We start from the raw sequence: 17,977 nt of genomic DNA, 5'->3' as shown, positions 1-17,977 counted from the left end.
CCAACCTTTCTAGCTAAGAAATCTTATGATTGGTGGATTACAAGGAGAAGAATGGAAATTTATACAAAAATATCTAAAAGAAAAGATCTCGTGTGGAGTCGGCAAAAACAGGGGAAAATTTGCACCACGCAAGTGGTGTGCGAAATTTTCACACACCTGAAGGGGGTGTGCGAGTGGTGTGCGAGTTTCACACACCATTCGCACACCATTCGCACAGCTAAGGGGGTGTGCGAATTTTGCACACCATTCGCACACCTGGAGCAGTTGTCTTCCGAAGGTCATATCTTCCTCGTTTCAGCTCCAAATCGTACACGGTTTGAAGCGTTGGATTTTTGACTTCCTGAGCTTTGAAATGGTATATAGCATGTAAAAAATGGACTTCGAAAAGTGCTCCAAAAGTGCCAAAGAAGACTGCAGCTGCTGTCCTCTATTTTCCTCCTTGCTTCTCTTTGCTTCTCTTTGCTTTTCTTTGCTTTTCTTCTTTGGTTGGCTTGCTTTGGTGTAGCTAAAAACTTGCTTTAACTTGTCCAAGTAGCTCCTCCATCATTTGGCATGCTTGAATTGATTCATAAGCTGATATAAACATGTAAACTTGCCACAAAATGGTTAAAACCAATTACTAAGGACCTTAATGAATTAATTGGGTTAAATGAATATGATTACTACCCAAAGGTGCTTAAAACCATTATAATTAGGTCTACAAAATAGCATTTTTTGGTAGTAATCATGAACTCTCCTTGCTTCTGCTATTGTTGTGAGCCATTATAGATCAAAGATGAATCTCGCCATCTGTTTTCACATAGGAGATGTGGGCTATCTTTGGGTCATCTCTCATCATTGGATTTAGGAGTTATGTCTCTCATATATAGTTTCACTTGCCAACAACAAATGGAATTTGGCATATGTCTCCATGATGTGGAGACCGAGCAACATACATGATTTAAGGGATGTGCAGTTGTTCTTGTGAATCGCCCAATCTTCATCTAATATATATAGACGCACAAATTTTAGCAACTTGTAATCTCCACATTTTAGAGCATTGGAGGAAGCTAGCCTATTCAACAAACATAACACAATTAGAAAAATGCAAGAATTCCAGATACATGTTGTGCTATCATGCATTCCAATCAGTAAGGAATCAAAGTGCTATAATTTTAAACTATGCAATAATAGACCTATCTTAGGGAAGTAAACTATCTTGAGCACCAACTCAATTGCGAGTTCTTTGGGAGACTTGGACACCAACTCAATCAAAGCTGCTAGTTGTTTCTATGGCAGCTTGTCTTCATCCACTGATATTGGAGAAAATGCTTTTGAAAACCCTTAATCTTCAAATCACAAAGGGAAATTAGATTATGTTGGTATTCGATCTCCAATCTCCTTGATACAAATGGATGATTTCCTGGTAACAAACAGTGGCTAATTCTATCACTTGTACTCTAGCATGTGATTTGGGAGGAGAATTAAGCTTTGGAATATTGCCAATAAACAAGGAATTGAGAAAGACCAAGTGGGCAGCCACCACAACTAGTTCACAAACAAATGGAAGCATTGGGAGTGGAACATGACACAAAAACAAAACATGTTTTCCATATTCATAAATACCAAGGTGTTTAAGCATCAGGTAAGGCATCTCTTGATAATAATATGAGAGATAGAGACAAGTAGCATACCGTTATTCAAGAGAAGTGGACTTCTTTTTTTGCATTTGACAACATTCATCCACTTTACACCCCAATTTTAGTAACTTAGGATCTCTACCTTCATTAGGAATATTGTAGGAAGTTGGCCTCTTGGAAATACATGAGAGGACATTTAGAAATCTAAAAGAATTCTAGAGACTTGCTATTGCTTGAATTGTGAATCATTCCAATTAGTAACAACCGCAGAGCCTCTATACACAATTTTGAATTATCAACCTTCTTACATTGGAGGAAAAATCTATCCCTAGAAAAGAGGCGTGTCTCGGGCCATGCCACCATCAATTATTAGCTCTCTAAGAGGCTTGAAGTTGTGCACCCTCTTGGTAGCTTCTCATTCATTACAACATATAAATTCTAGATATCCAATTGGCATGTCACTATAATTGAACATAGTAGGAAACATAGTGAATAGGAAGTTAGACAACCTGTCATAAAAAGAATCCTACAATAATACACCAAATAGAACATCTTGCTAATTCAGTTAAACAATTATGTGAAAATCTAAATTGGGAGAGAGAAAAACATTGATGCTTGCATGGGACTGTGGGAGGGACCAACAAGGGAAACAAACTTCGAATAGAAAATGCGAAGCCTTAAAGTTTGTAATTGTTGTCAGTAGCTGCCCCCTAGTCAAGTTTTCAACAAAAATGTTCAGTATAGGGATTCTCTAGTAGCTCAACTTGTAGAAAATTTCAACAATATGACAATTTATACTCATAAAAAGAAGATTAAATGTAAGAATAATGTGTTGGGAATAGATGAAACTTATTGAATATATGGATACAATAGGGTGAACTCCACCAGCTTCCATTTTTGGAATCCAAACCATTATGGATCAAAGATGAATCTCTCCATCTATTAATAAATAGGACCTATGGGAAATCTTGAATTGATGTCTCATCATTGGATTTAGAACTAATGTATAGCTCTGAAACCATGGTAGAGTTCTCCTTCAGTTGCCAAATACCACTGGAGCTTAGGTGAGGTCTTGGTGATGTGGGAAAGTCATGGATTCTGGAATCTTTACATGAAAATATACAGGAGATATATTGAAAGAAAGGACAGGCCATCTGAGAAGAAACACATCTTAAAGTATACCATCAATCATGAGTTGTTTGAGAGTGAGGAGTCTTTGAAGGCCTCACTCAAATAAGGGATGTCTTTGACATTTCTCACTCTTCAATCTCAGGAAGGTACATCATCAACTAGAACCTTAGGAATGTGAGTCATCATGGGACAATTTGTTTATGTTCTTTATTCTTTTCTCACCAAAGGGGATTGAAAGATATGTAGTTTCAAGGACAAAAGATGTAGCCAGTAATGAGAGCATCAAACAATCCTTCTCTAATGCAAACCACAAATTTTAGTAACTTGTGATCTCCACAATTTATAGCACAAGGAAGCTGGCATGTTGGAAAGATGTGACATGACATTTAGAAATAGGCAAGAATTCTAGAGATCATTCCAATCATTAAGGAATCCAAAGCCTTATAATTTGAATAGGGCATCTACTTGGCATGGATAACGCACCTATCTTGGGACAAAGACCACATGTTGAGCACCAAGTCAATTATCAACTCTCTATGAAACTAGAGATACAAGGTACTAATGTTAGTACAAATTACCTAGTAGCTCTTCTTCTTTTACTGGTATTAGGGCAAATCCTTGTGAAAACCCTCAATCTACAAATTACCAAGGACATGAGATCATGTTGTAATCTTACCTCCAATCTCTGGTTGCAAATAGATTATTTCTTTCAATTAACAATCTTTAATGCTTTCACTTCTATCATAGGATATGCAATTTGGGAAAACATGTAAGATTTATAATATTAAGAATATGCAAGGAATTGATGAAGGCCATGAATCTACTTAAAATAAAAAAATAAAAAATAAAAACAAAGATTTTTTCACCCATGAATACCGTAACCAACTTCCAAACAGCATTAGGTATTACAATAACCAAATGTTCCTTAGGTATTAAAGATAAAGTTCAAAGTTACCGAGAGTGCATTTTTTTACCCATGCATAAATAAAAAGAAAATAAGAACGCATACCATATAACTCACAATTGTGTCAAGTATGAGTTCAGTTTATGTTCATGCACAATTGCATTAAGTATTTGAAAGCTAAATAAGGTTATGTGCAATTCAAAGAATACCATACAATGCTCACAACTTATCATAAAATGAGAAAGTTATCTTTCTTCTAGTCGTAAGAGTTTGTGCTCTTTGAGCCTCTAACTTGCACAACTCAAGATAGCAGGACATGCCAAAAAGTCTCATTCACCTTAAACATTCTTCAAATCTGCAATATAAATCTTGATAAGAAAATTTTCTACAAATATAACATGTTGCAAACAAATAACAATATGTTAGTTTAAAATTGAAGAGCATTTCAAACCAAACAAAATAGAAAAAATTTCAATGTTTATCACTCACCTAAAAACTTGTATGTTGGATAAAGTTCATGCTAATGAATCCTGACAATTGTTTGCAATCAAAATTTAGTAATGATTTATATCAAAAAAAAATTACAAAATTATTTAACAATGTTCCATGAAAAACACATTGTACATTGATTGAGAAATTAATATGAAATCCACTAATTTGAAAGACATTAAAAATCATATGTTGTCTTGAGTTCTCCATGTATCATAACGGATGCAAGTTGCTATTCGAGCCACCACAATCAAAGAGTACGAGACTTCTTAGCATGGAAGGCATACCAGATTTCAAACAAGGCTCTTAACTTTCCAAGAGACATAAGAACATGGTGTGTTGTATAAACTGTAGAATAAATAAATGGAAGTTAGACAAAAATGCACTTGCTACTTATTTTTTTTTAATCATCTATGAAATAAATAAAGAGGTGTTACTTGCATTCAATCCAAACTTGTACGTGGTCTCCAATGTGAAATCCAAATCTTATTTTGTCAACACAATAAGAGCATTAAACATACAACAAATTGAATCCTTCCTTTTGACAATGTGAAAACCTGAAAGAAATGACTCGGGATCATAAATAATTATACAATAAAGAAAACTTTCATTATTCTTTCTAAAAGAAAAATCTATTATTTCCTTGATTACGGAAGATAGATATTTTGACATAAAGTGCACTTATTAAGGTAAACTTTGTGCATTATACATTGAAATTAGAAATTTTTATTTAAATCCAATTAGAAAGGTACCATAAAAGATGAATAATTGAAATGAAGACATCCATGCCAATTTGTAACTGTTGTCAAATAACACCCTCCCTTGACATTTTACATCCCATGCCTGCATGTCAAATCTCCAACTAAGACTACTCAAAGAGCACCTAAAAGAAAATTACCAAGATTTCATCACATGCAAAACTCAAGATGCTAACATTGAACCATGGAAGAGATCGATAAGAAACAAAATACCCACCCATAAGTTTGTAATTATTGTACTCAAAACCCGCTTCCTAGTCAAACTTTCAACACAACTCCATGGAGACTTTCACAAATAGTTAAGCCACTGGTAGAAAACAACATCAATATGAGAAATTGACAAGGTACTGTGCAGATAAAAGAGTATAAATGTGTGTTGAGAATAAGAGTTACATGAAGCCCTCCCAATGACTGCACAAATCCTTGTTGCAATTTGACAAGCTCTAAAATCCCAGAAACTCTTAACTCATTGAATGAGGTGAGTTCAATTCCACTTCTCAAGACCGTCTCATTACATTCATCGACTATTAATTTCTTGAGAGATGGTAGCCTTAGAAGTGTAAACTCCAGTTTTCGACAATTTCCAACAAAGAGCTTTGTTAGAGAAGGTAGGTAAGTGGGTAATTTCTTAATCAATTTAGGGCAAGACAAAATTGTAAGCTCTCGGAGGCAAAGGAATAAAGACTTTGTGGGGGAAGACCAATCCTCCTAATACTCCCATCCTGACATATTTTCAAAAGATAGAGACTCTAGTGATGGGAAAAACTTTGCAAAAAACATGTCTCTCCATAAAACTTCGTACCCACATTTGTTACTCCATCAAAATACTTATCACCAACATCTTCCATTTTCCTATTATCTTTTGATTGCTGAATTAACCCCTCTGCCATCCACATGAGGATTAACCCTTGCTTTGTAAACTCAAAATCCTGGGAAAAATTGCGCAATAAGTAAAACACCTCTTTAAATGTGAAGACAGATGATAGTAGCTCAATCTCAAGGCAGGGATGATGTCACATTCCTTTTCTGTGAAATCCCATACTTTGCTGTACAATACTCTTTCCCATTCACATTCACGTAGTTCAGAGCGCAAAAGGCCACCAAGGGCTCTTGATGCTAAGGGCGAACCTCCACACTTCTCTACAATTCTCTTGCCAATTGATTCCAAATTTGGGTGCTCATCGATATTCATATGTTCAAAAGCATGTATTTGAAATATCTTCAAACAATCATCATAAGGTAACTGTTTGAGCTCATGTAAGTTCTTATGTCCTCTCATCTTGTTTGCAACATCATTATTGCGAGCTGTGACTAGAATTTTGCTTCCCTGTGCTCCCACCCAGAAAGGGGAGCATAGCCTGTCCAACTCAAAGTAATCATCATTCCACAAATCATCCAAAACTATCAAAACAAAATTTCCCTTCAATTCCTTCCTCAAATTTTCTTGGATTTGATGCAAGTCTTGTGAATCACTGCTTTGAGAATTAGCCACCGAATTGAGAATTGTCTTTGTTATTCTCACTGCATCGAACTGATCTGAGACACAAACCCAGTCTTTTTTTTTTTTATCAAAATGCTTGGTTATGGTCTCATCGTCATCGTACACCGGTCTTGCCAGTGTGGTCTTACCCATCCCACCCATGGCCATGATGGAAACTACAGAAAAATTGGTTTTACTGGGTTCATTCCTAAGCAGCATACCAATTATAATATCTTTTTCTGTCCCCCTGCCATTGACCTGAGGTTCATAGACTAGAGATGCAGTGACTGGCCTTCCCCAAGCAGAGTTGGTTATCGCAGCCACATTTTCTAGACGAAGCTCAGATTTTTGAGCTGAAATATCTCGTAAGCGGCGAGTGATTTCCCACACCTTGGACCTCATGTTAATATAACGCATAACCTCAGTAGGATTGAAAATGCCAAGACAAGTGGAGATGAGCTTGCGTACCTTGCTCGACCTGCCTTGATGATTAGCTTCTTTGGCCGTGAGCTCCCGTTGCAAAGCTTCGTAGGCGAACTCATCCAAGATGTCCTCCATATCATAATCCAAATATTTCAGATTGCCCAGCCACTCTTTCACAGGGCGATCCGTGATCTGCTTGTCCTCCGCGTCATTAAGGTCTTCACAAATATCCGACAATTCTATCTTCCATTTCTTGAGATCAGAGTACACCCATTGTTGGCGTGCAAAGTCTAGCAAATCAGTAGAGGCCAACTTGTCAAACAAGAGGCCGATGGCAGCAGAAAGAAGAGCGTCTCCCACAGCTTCCATGGTTGGTTTGTACTTTGTTTGCAGAGAGAGAGAGAGAGAGCGAGCAAATCAAGCAGTGGGTAAAAAAGTGAAGCAGAAAGAAGGGGGTCTGTTCTGTGAAGGCTTTAAATATTAGAAACTCATAAAACATTTGTTTTATGAATTTATTATATGCACCCATTTTTTCGGGAAAAGTATGTTATGGGTCTTTGATATGCAAATAACTAGGATTTGAGAACCCGAGTTTAAATACAATGGTCCCAAAAATAATTTGGATTTTGAGCACTCTGGGTTGAGGTGTAATTTCATACCCAAATTGCCCTCCCCATTCAACCATGTCAGCGTCCACATCTGATAAACCAAAAAAAAAAAAAAAACCAAAAAACAATACATCCCTCCTCACACATTTCTCTGTCTTAAGTTTCTCTCCACCGAAACTCAAATACCCCATATGTTCATCTCCCTCTCAAAACCCACCATTTTTGAAACCCTAACCTCCGCCTGGTCTTCCTCTCAATCTGAAAAACCTAAATCCCGTGAAGCCTAACCTGCTATTTTCCTATATATCCCCGAAATCTCTAGAATCCCGGGAAACCAACCCTAACCTATTCTTTGTGAGTCAACAACGTAGATCGAAGAATTTGGGGAAACTATAGCTGCTCTCTTCGTCTCTGTCTACAAATCCAGCTCCGAATCTCTATCTTCATCACCATCATCAGGTGATTATCTTCTTGACTAGTCATTTGAATCATGTTTCTCTCCCTCGTTTTCTGTTTTTGTTGATGTATTTTTTGTGTTGATTTATTTATGGTTTATTTGTGTTGGTTTATTTTCACATTGATGGAGGGGAGATTATGTAGGGTTTCAACATTTTTGGAATCTAGGTATTATGATTCGATTTAGGTTTTGAGTGGTGCACATTTGGAAACAAATAGGCTATAAATTTCTTTGGGGAAGTTGTGTTCTAGGAGGTCCATATAAACAGATCCATAAAATACAGGGATGGAAAAAAAAAGCAATTTTTTTTGTTTTCCTTGGGGGTTTTGCAAGGATTTTCTCGGAAAAAAAAAACATTTACCTTTAAAATCCACCAACAGCAATCTCGAAGGCTAGGACTCCAACACTAGACTTTTTCACCACTAGTTTGGTGGTGGGTGTTGTAGTTCAGACTGCATCAAAACTGTGAGATATGGCGGTCTTGACTTTGATGAGCCATGTTTCTAGAGCCATGGTTAGAGGAAGAAGAAGAAAATTAATTAATGAGATCAAAGTTTGGGAGATAGGGTTGGGATTGATCAGAGAGACAAGAAAACAGAGACAGGAAGAGGAGAGGAAGAGGGAAATAATTGAAGAGTGGAGTTGCAGAGATAAGGCTAAAAGAAGAGCATGAAGATGCAGGCGTGAGGCTCGTGGGATGTTCAAACCATTTCAAATACTCTAATAAGAAAGAACCAGAGAGATAACCCGAGAGAGAGAGAGATTGCTTTGTTTAATATAAATCCCATAACCACACTCATAGAGAGAGCGTGTGGGCTATTCAAATAAAAGGGTCCCTTTTGTCCTATATGTTTAGGGCACCACTCTCTCTGGAAGAGCGTAAAGCCCTTCACTCCTAAGGTACCTCTCTCTCTGTCCCTCTCTAATATCAGCTTAGTGGGCAAAAGATACTTTTATGGCATGTTTGGTTGCCAAAAAAAAAAAACACTTTTTCTTTGACACTTTTTCCTTCAACAATCAAGCTGTGCCATCCATCATTATGCTTGGAGTATTAATGATTATTTTACATGTAAAAGAAAATGTAGAACATGGAGGAGGGAGACTACTGAGTGTGAATCTTTTTTTCTAGTTGTGTTGAGTCTTTTCAGAGATTCTGATTCAACTGATCAGGAGGTGTAGGCATGTAGCATCCATCATCATCGCTCATTTCTTATGTACTACTTTATATTTGTGTAGGGGGTGTAATTAGTAATTACTTACTTTCATTGCTCTCTCATGGTCTGTACCAAACATTTGATATGGAATTTCATTTTATTGGGGCTTCTGCCTATTTCTTCTTTCAGATTCCAGACTAGGGTTTGTGAGTTTTTCTTAGTTCAATTTCATTTCACTGGGGTATATGAGTTAAGCCTTGTTTGTTCTTTCTCTCCAAAGTCATATTGCAAGATGTTTTTGCACTATGTATCTTTAAAGTGAAGTTTAATTTTTCTAATATTTTATTTGACTGTAGAAAGTCAAAATCTTGAATTTTTAAGACTTAAGATAAAACTACAAAACTCAAAAAAAAAAAAAAGACCTAAATATAAAATAATGAATCATTCTTTGTTACTCTCTTAAATTTATCTAGTTGTTATGAGATGGTCAGTACCCGAGTTGAGTCGACTCATCTCGGTTTGGTTGTAAAAGAAAGTAAAATAATAGACCATTCTCAAGTACATAACAATGAGATGGTTTGTGATTGAAATTCAGCCTTTAATAAATGGTATGTTACAAAAAGTGCCTTTTTTCCCTGGTTAGTTTGTTTTTGGGCATATTAATGCCCATTGGAGCTCTCTTTTGGGCCCTTATGCTTGAAGTATTATCAAACCACAAGAAAGAAAATAATAATTCACTTTAATTGATGTATAATTAAAATCTCCTGCACTAAAGTATTTCAAGTTGTTCATAAATATTCTAACAATGATCATTTGAGATCAAAATATCCTTTAATAATTATTTTATTTGTACTTAAAGGTCCTTTCTTATACTATACATTATAAAGATTAAAGAGTCATGACAGTTTGTTATCATGGATTTATCTTTCTAAATTCTTTCTGGGTGTACTATGAATTAATAATGTTTTAAACATAGAATAAATAATTTATCATGATAGGACAACTTTTAGCAGGTAGAGGCATGGCTTTAGTGGCTGATCACCCTACCATTACATGCATACTTGTCAACCATTTTAGATTACGATATATTGACAACCCTCATTGTGTCATGGCACATAGGACCAATCATATAGGACATATTAGAAAATTTTGATGTAATTTTGAAATCAAATCATTAAATCATGGAGGGGTTTTTCTTAATTTCTAATAAGAAACAAAAAATTCACTATTATGAATATATTTTTCTCCTAATACCTACTTGAAGAAGTGACTGGAATTACCATCTTAAGTTATTAAGTTGGAAATGACATAATATTCTTTTAAGATTGAGAGAAGAAAGGGAATGATGGATAATGTACATACAATGTATTGGGGATGGGAGAATACATAAATATAGGGAAACCCCACTTATTCATTCATTCACATCACATGGATAGTGGGAAAGGTGCAATTGGGATTTTTGGAGGGTTATAAAATTGGTGCCAAGAGGGAGAGTAAGAGGAAGGTGTGGAGGTTTTTTTTTTTACTACTACCATTGCTCTCTCTCTCTCTCTCTCTCTCTCTCTCTCTCTCTCTCTCTCTCTCTCTCTCTCTCTCTCTTTGGGTTTTTTACATTTGGCTTTTGCCTACCAATGGAAGGGCAATAAAGGATACCCTTGTTTATTTGTCGGAAAATAGTAGGGCAGCCATCCTACATTTCCATATCTTGATAGAAGTGCTTCAAAAACAATGTCTTCTTTCTCTCTCTCTCCTCCCTAATTCAACTTGGGGGGGGCTTCTTTTACTTTTTGTGATATGTTTTTAAGGGAAAGAAAATTATTAAACCAACTTGAGAGAAAAGAATAGTAAAATAACCAAGGGGGGAACTTAGGTTTATTTTTATTTTTTATATTTTTAAAAATGATAATAACAACTATAATCTTCAAGAATTCTCTTAATGTATGTTTTCTTTATTAATCTATCCCTTTTTATTGTTAAACATGCTTTATTTCTTTTTATCTCTTTCTTAATTTTTTAAAAATTATACTAGATAATAATTATAAAATAAATTATACTAACAAATAAAAAATTTTAAATTGATTTCTAAACCTTGTAACACAAAATTAAAGAATTTTTTAATTAATTTCTAACTCTTGTAGCTTAAGTGTTTTATATTTTTCTTAATTTTTTTTAAAATTATAATAAAATATAATAATTAATAGTTTCTTTATCTCTTTTTTAATTTTAAAATAAAATTTAAAGATAAATATAATAATTAATATTATATTAAATTTAAAGATAAAGATAAATTAATAGAATAAAAATATAAAGATAAATATCAAAATCAATATCTTAAAAAATCTAAAGATAAATGATAATAATTAATATACAAATTCAATTTTTCATATGAGAAAAAAATCTTACGAGACTTGGACATCTCGAGATTTCCAGAATTAAGACAGATACAAGTTGTTGCTTCCTGTTATAATTTATCTGGATTGCAATCATCAAGCACTAACTCCATTCACTGCATGTTTTGAGCCTTCAACATAAAACCCAAATTCCATTCTATCGGCCAAAAAAAAAAAAAAAATCACTAATAACTCCTCTGGAAACCATTTTATGTTGCTCAGATTATAAAATGTAGGATTTAACTGACTTCCATCATTGAAAATGAATTGATATAACTTTACAATACTAGTATATTCAGATTTTGACATGGCTGAAACTAATCCTGGAATCAAAAATCACATACACAAGTAGATATTTAACAGAAGAGGATCCAAAATCTCTTCAATTGATTATTGTATAAATGAATTAATCAAAATTTTTTGAGATAATTATGGGAAGATGAACCTTGTACCTCTGAGTTTCTTATTCTTCTTGAACAAAGCAATGACATCAAGTGTTGAGCACCCAGGAATCTCCCTTCCTCCACAGGCAAAGTCTGAACAATCTATCCTTTCTTCATATTCTACTTCCTTGCAAAAGTCAAAACATGAAGAAAATATCATCAAAATTGAGACAAAAATAAGTGCATCAACTATCTCAAGAAGAGATTTATGCCTACTGCTTACCTTTTGAAGAAGTCCACTTGGTTAGAGCACATTTTACATGGACGCCCAATCACTGCAAGCTACTGAACCAAAGGAGAGTTCAAACATCTAAAAAATTTAACGAACTCAAGTATCATAAAATACTTCATATGAATTCTAAATGATCTCATATCTAAAAAAACATTGGCATAAAATGATTGTTGTTTACCTTACACGTTTCTTCCATGCTCATAATCGAAACTTTGTTTATCATAAGAAATCTTCTATGCTCATCTTGATTACTTACAATGAACACTGAAATGAAAAGAAAAAAAACACAAAAATGATGATTAGTTTGGTTTGATAAATTTAGCACATATAATTTCCTTTTTCTTGCATGAGAAAGGAAAGAGTAAATATATATATATATATGAATTTAATAATTTTTTTAAATTAGCAATTATAAAACTATTTTGGTTCTCAAAAAATTATGGAAAAGTAGGGAAAAAATTTATGAACTTTTTCTCTTGTTTGATTATTTATCGGAAAATTGAGGGAAAAACAAAAATTTATGAGAAATTTATTTAACACTTCTGAGGAAACAAAAATATTTTAGATGTTGTCAAATCGATAATTTAAACGTGTTTAATCCCAATTAAATGAGTTTAATCATACACATGAAATTGTGAATAAAATTATTTAAAAGCATTGAAATTCAAGTCATTAAAGTTGTCCATAAAATTTGGTATATTGAAGCAAGAAAAAAACAAAGCAATTTGAATGACTTGCTAATAAAGCAGCTAACTAGAATATGCCCAAGAGTTGTTCAGTGCCCTCTATATAAGAAATAAACAGAGAACGCAAAAAAACTCAGAAAAAAAAACAAACAAACAAAAAAAAAAAAACAAACAAAAAACAGAGAATGAGATCTATATAACGTCATTCTTCCCCTTTCTCAAATTGACACCGTTTTTCAGTAAATGACCTCATTATAACTACAATAAGTGAAGTGATAATGTCATCTAATTAGTAAACCAAACCAAGTCAATAAACTAGAACTTCCTCTAGTATAAAGGTCTTGATACATTAGATATTGAATTTGTTGGATTAAAATCTCATTTATTGCACCTGGAAAGGTAGAAGTAGTAATGCTCATTTTTTATTGTGACAGATTATAGAGAAAATTAGACACTGGGAAAATACCAAGCCAGGAGCCATGTCAAGAACTGCTTTCTTGTTAAAAATTAAGTCCAATTAGAAAATTATAGTAGCGCGTAAGAGAAATTGAAAGTGGTTGGGAATGAGATGTAATACCTTATTTATTAATAGTCATATTATCTCCACAGTCGTGATGTGGGCAATCTTGGGCCAATCAACTCCTTCCTCCTTCGAGTACCTTTGTGTTAGATGTGGGCAAAACCGCACATGCAGTCGTGAAAGGGTGTGAGGCAATAGTCCTTCCCTTGGCAAAATCGACCGGAGGTTAGGGCAACGTATGATTTCTAGCTGTTCAAGAGAGGTGAGGGTTTGGAGAGACAGGGAGGCTAGGGATTCCAGATTCTGGAAATTTGAAAGGGAAAGGGAGGTGAGAGTTGTAGGAAAAAGAATCGAGTGGGGGTCATCCGAAAAGGAAGTTGCATCTGGAAACATGCTTCCAATCGAGAGGCCTTTAAGAGAGGTAAGTTTGGAAAGGCCCCATTGGGATAAGGGGGTCTTGATATTCTCGCAGTGAGAGATACTGAGCGCTGTAAGACGAGTGAGCTTTTTTATCTGAGGAAGCAACAATTCCAGATTTTCAAAATTTGCAATATCTAGATTTGTGAGGGTGTTGAGGCAATCTGGTAGGGTTTTGAGATTAGGATACCTCTCGATGGTTAAAGATTGAAGTGAATTATTAGTAGAGTGAAACATCTCCTCTGAAATTGACTCGAGGTGTTCACAATACCGAATGTGAAGTCGCTCAAGGGTGGAGGGAAACTTGCCTCTTGGGAAGGATGTGAGAGATGAACAATGCTCTATAGTCAGGCTTTGAAGAGCAGCAGCATATGTGGAATCGTAGTGCATTATTCCCTCTGGTAGAGACTCCAGCTTTTCACAACCCCTTATGTAGAGTTCCTTGAGAGTGATGGGTAACCTACCTCTCGGAAAACCAATAATAGAAGGACACCAACCCAGACTTAAGTATTCAAGGGCACACATGTCCATGGTGCTGGTGGTGGCGATGGAATTGTAGTGCATCATTCCTTCTGGAAGAGACTTGAGATTTTCACAAAACTTTATGCGTAGACTCTTAAGGGTGGTGGGTAATTGCCCTTTTGGAAAGCAAATGAGAGATGGACAGTTCCATATACTTAAGCATTCAAGGAGACACAAGTTGTTGCTGTCAGTACTGTCGTTCCTCATCTTCAACATCATGCCATCAGGTAGACACTTTAGACCTTCACAATTCTCAAGAATAAGATTTCTCAGCTTTGGTGGGAAACCTACATCTGGAAATGACGCTAGCTTTGGACAATCCTCGATTGTCAATTCTTCAAGGCATGTTAGACTCTGCCATCCATTTGGAAGCCTCTCTAGTTTATCACATCTACTTATTTCCAAAGACTGAAGATTGCATCCCAAGGATACAAGTTGATCACAATCTCTAATCTCAAGAGAAAGAGAGTTTTCCGATCCAAAACCATCCTCCCACAAATATTCGAGTTCTTCACATTCCGATACTTTCAAAACCCGAAGCCCTTGCAAAAATTGCACAAATCCTTCATGCAATTTGATAAGCCCTGAAATCCTAGAAATTGTTAACTTGGTGAGTGAGGTGAGGTCATTTCCACTGCTCAAGACCGCCTCATTACATCCTCTTACTTGTAATTCCTTTAGCAGTGGAAGTCTTGAAAGTGGAGACTCCAATTTTGGACAAAAGTCAACAGAGAGCTTTGTAAGAGAAGGTAGGTAAGTGGGCAGTTTCATAATCAATTTGGGGCAATCCACAATTGTAAGCTCATGGAGACAAGGGAATAATGACTCTGTTGAGGAAGACCAATCCTCCCAGTGCTCCCATTCTGACATGCTATTAAAATGTAGAGACTCTAGTGATGGGAAAAACTTACCTGCAGAAACACGAGTCTCTCCATAAAACTCTGCACCCACTTTTTTTACTCCATCCATTCCTTGGATCCTCAACTGTTTGAGCGATGGCAACTGCCCCAAGCATGGTAAAGACGTGCACTTTCTGCAATCTATGAGACTTAGATCCACCATCTTAGAGAACGAGGCATCCCCTATCCAACGTGGGAATTCTGGACCACCATACAACTGAATGCAGAGTTTGTTCAGATTCAAACAAGGTCGTAGAGAGTCAAGGACATCCATTTGATTCCTTTCATTCCCTGAACCATCCAACTCAGAACTCCACTGCATTATCAAGCTTTCAAGGTTATGCTTCAATTTTAAATCGGCATCCCTTGCATCTTGAATATTCACCACATTTTCCAATTTCGAAATGCAAAGTTCTCCTCGCAGATGTGATATGTCCTTCAACTCCTTGATTGTCAAACCTTTTTTTTTGTCCACAATGAAATTAGACAATATCCGCAAATCTTTTAGTTTGCCCATTCGTATAGGCATTTCTTGTAATTTTATTGCACCAGCAACGTCAAGATGTCGAAGATTGATTAGGTTACCGATGCTAATAGGCAACCTGATAAGCTCTTCACAGTATGATAATTTCAATGTCTGAAGGTAAAAAAGATTACCAATTGAATCGGGTAACCATTTTATACTGGTGTGGGACAAATTAAGGTATCTCAAATGTTTCAACTTACCAAATGAATCTGGTATCTCACTTATCTTGTAATAAGCCAATGAGAGCACCCTTAAGTGCCCTAACCTTGGTATCAATTCTTCAAGCACCTTATTACTTATGAAGGTATCAAACCGTGTTGATTCATCAATCGGCAAAGCTATGAACGTGCGCAAGTGCTCTTTCTTATGAAACGTTTCAAATTTTTTAAAGATATCATATTCATGACGGATGAATGATGAATGACGAGTATTTTCAGGAACGGAGCGTTGCAAATCATTCCACAACCCATCATCCAAATGCAAGCATGTGTCTCTAGCAATAGATTTAGCTAGATCGTTGATAAGATCATGCATAACGAATCGTGATTTATTGCTATTGGATGATTGGAAAAATGACCTTGACAATAGTTCACAAAAATAATCATCACCAAGATCTTCCATTTTCTCATCCTCATTTGATTGTTGAATTAGCCCCTCCGCCATCCACAAGAGGATTAGCTCTTCCTTCTTAAACTCATAATCTTGGGGAAATAATGCGCAATAAGCGAAACACCTTTTTAAATGTGAAGGGAGATGATTGTAGCTCAATCTCAACGCAGGAAGAATACCACACTTATCATCAGGTAAATTCCATATTTTGCTAGCTAGTATAATATTCCACTTATCTTCTCTGTGTTCACTGCGCAGAAGACCACCAAGCGCTTTTGCTGCCAAGGGCAGGCCTCCACATTTCTGTACAATTTCCTTTCCGATCAATGCCAAGTTCGGATGCTCATTGACATTTCTGTTTTCAAAAGCATGTTTTTTAAACAACTCCCAACAATCATTGTCAGACAAATGTTTTAGCTCATAAAAGTTTTTATCTCCTCCCATCATAGTTGCAACATTTTTATTACGAGTGGTGACGAGGATCTTGCTTCCCGGTGCTCCCTCCAAGAGAGGGTAGCGTAGGCTGTCCCATTGATCATATTTCTCATTCCACAAATCGTCAAGAACAATCAAAAATCTTTTTCCCTTGGTTTCGTCCCTCAGTTTGCGTTGAATTTTATGAAAGGCCAGCGAATCATTGTTGCCTGGAGCAATGTCCTGTAAAACTGCCCTGGTTATGGTCTCCACATGAAATTGATCAGACACACAAACCCAAGCTTTTAAAGCAAAATGTTTGAATGTCTCCTCATCATCGTACACTAGACCTGCCAGCGTAGATTTTCCCATCCCACCCATGGCCACGATCGAGACTACAGACAGATTGCCACCGAGGGATTCTTCACTAAGCATGGCTAGTATCTTGGTTTTATCTTCATCCCTGCCGTATACCCCAGGTTCGAATACGAAAGGTGGTGGAGGGGTTGGGCTTTGAGTAGCTGCTCTGGCGCCTTCGATCTGCACTTTGAGCTTTTCCAAACCAAGCTTAGCCTTCTGAGCTGAAATTTCTTCTAATCGGCGAGTGATGCCCTCTATCTTGAACCCCAGCTGAACATTCCGCGTGGCCTGAATTGGAGTGAAACTAGTACAACAAGTGGGGATGAATTTGCATACCTTGCTTGTGCTGGCCGCATCACCATCCGCCACCAACTTTCTTCTCATCACTTGGTAGCCAAACTCGTCCAAGACGTCCTCCACATCATAAGCCAAATCCCTGAGATGTGCGAGCCATTTTTTCACGTCCTGCTTAGTGATCTGCTTGTCCTCAGCATCGTCGAGCACTCCACGAATCTCCAACAGTCTTGTCTCCCATTTCTTGAGCTTGGTGTGGACTTGCTTTTGGCGTGCGTACTTCAACAAATCAGAGGAGGCCAGTTTGCTGAACAAGAGTTCAAGGGACACAGAAAGAACAACCTCTCCAACAACTTCCATGGTGATCAGTTTGCAGAGAGAGTGACTAGTGAGAGACAGAGAAAGGGGAAGAGGAAGATGAAAATGGAAGCCTGAGAGCAGGATTAGTAAGCCATGTGCACCACACAAAATAAACAAATCAAAATCTCCACTATATTATTTTGCAGACAGCTGTCATATTTTAATAGATTTAGTCTAACTGAGAGAAGGCAATTTATTAAATTATTGGAAGGTGCATGCACGTGAAACATGAGTCATGACCATTGTTACAATTATATTTTTTAAAAAGAAAAAAAATCATTA

General features: G+C 36.2%; 2 protein-coding genes across 7 annotated transcripts; both read right to left on the bottom strand.

Annotated features, from left to right (window-relative positions):
• Positions 1-4,473: 4,473 nt before the first annotated feature.
• LOC117910747 (putative disease resistance RPP13-like protein 1) lies at positions 4,474-17,774 on the bottom strand. 6 transcript variants are annotated; one of them, XM_034824898.1, is made up of 5 exons: positions 13,352-17,774; positions 12,267-12,352; positions 12,080-12,138; positions 11,866-11,983; positions 4,474-4,491 (listed from the first exon to the last, which is right to left on the bottom strand). In XM_034824898.1, exon 1 carries the CDS (start codon positions 17,693-17,695, stop codon positions 13,367-13,369), a length of 4,329 nt encoding a protein of 1,442 aa, XP_034680789.1. In that variant the 5' UTR covers positions 17,696-17,774; the 3' UTR covers positions 4,474-4,491; positions 11,866-11,983; positions 12,080-12,138; positions 12,267-12,352; positions 13,352-13,366. The 6 variants fall into 6 exon arrangements, with proteins under 6 accessions (XP_034680789.1, XP_034680790.1, XP_034680787.1 ...); XM_034824897.1 differs by lacking the exon at positions 4,474-4,491 and adding an exon at positions 11,468-11,570; XM_034824899.1 differs by lacking the exon at positions 4,474-4,491 and having other exon boundaries at positions 11,458-11,983; positions 12,080-12,166.
• LOC117910748 (putative disease resistance RPP13-like protein 1) lies at positions 4,910-7,257 on the bottom strand. The gene is made up of 3 exons (XM_034824901.1): positions 6,850-7,257; positions 5,119-5,208; positions 4,910-5,026 (listed from the first exon to the last, which is right to left on the bottom strand). Exons 1-2 carry the CDS (start codon positions 7,171-7,173, stop codon positions 5,191-5,193), a joined length of 342 nt encoding a protein of 113 aa, XP_034680792.1. The 5' UTR covers positions 7,174-7,257; the 3' UTR covers positions 4,910-5,026; positions 5,119-5,190.
• Positions 17,775-17,977: the final 203 nt, after the last annotated feature.

This window comes from Vitis riparia, unplaced genomic scaffold, assembly GCF_004353265.1.
Source record: "Vitis riparia cultivar Riparia Gloire de Montpellier isolate 1030 unplaced genomic scaffold, EGFV_Vit.rip_1.0 scaffold828_pilon_pilon, whole genome shotgun sequence".
In the NCBI taxonomy this organism is placed as follows: domain Eukaryota; kingdom Viridiplantae; phylum Streptophyta; class Magnoliopsida; order Vitales; family Vitaceae; genus Vitis; species Vitis riparia.
Note: the sequence above shows the minus strand (reverse complement) of the source record. Positions and strands in the feature narration are given on the sequence as shown.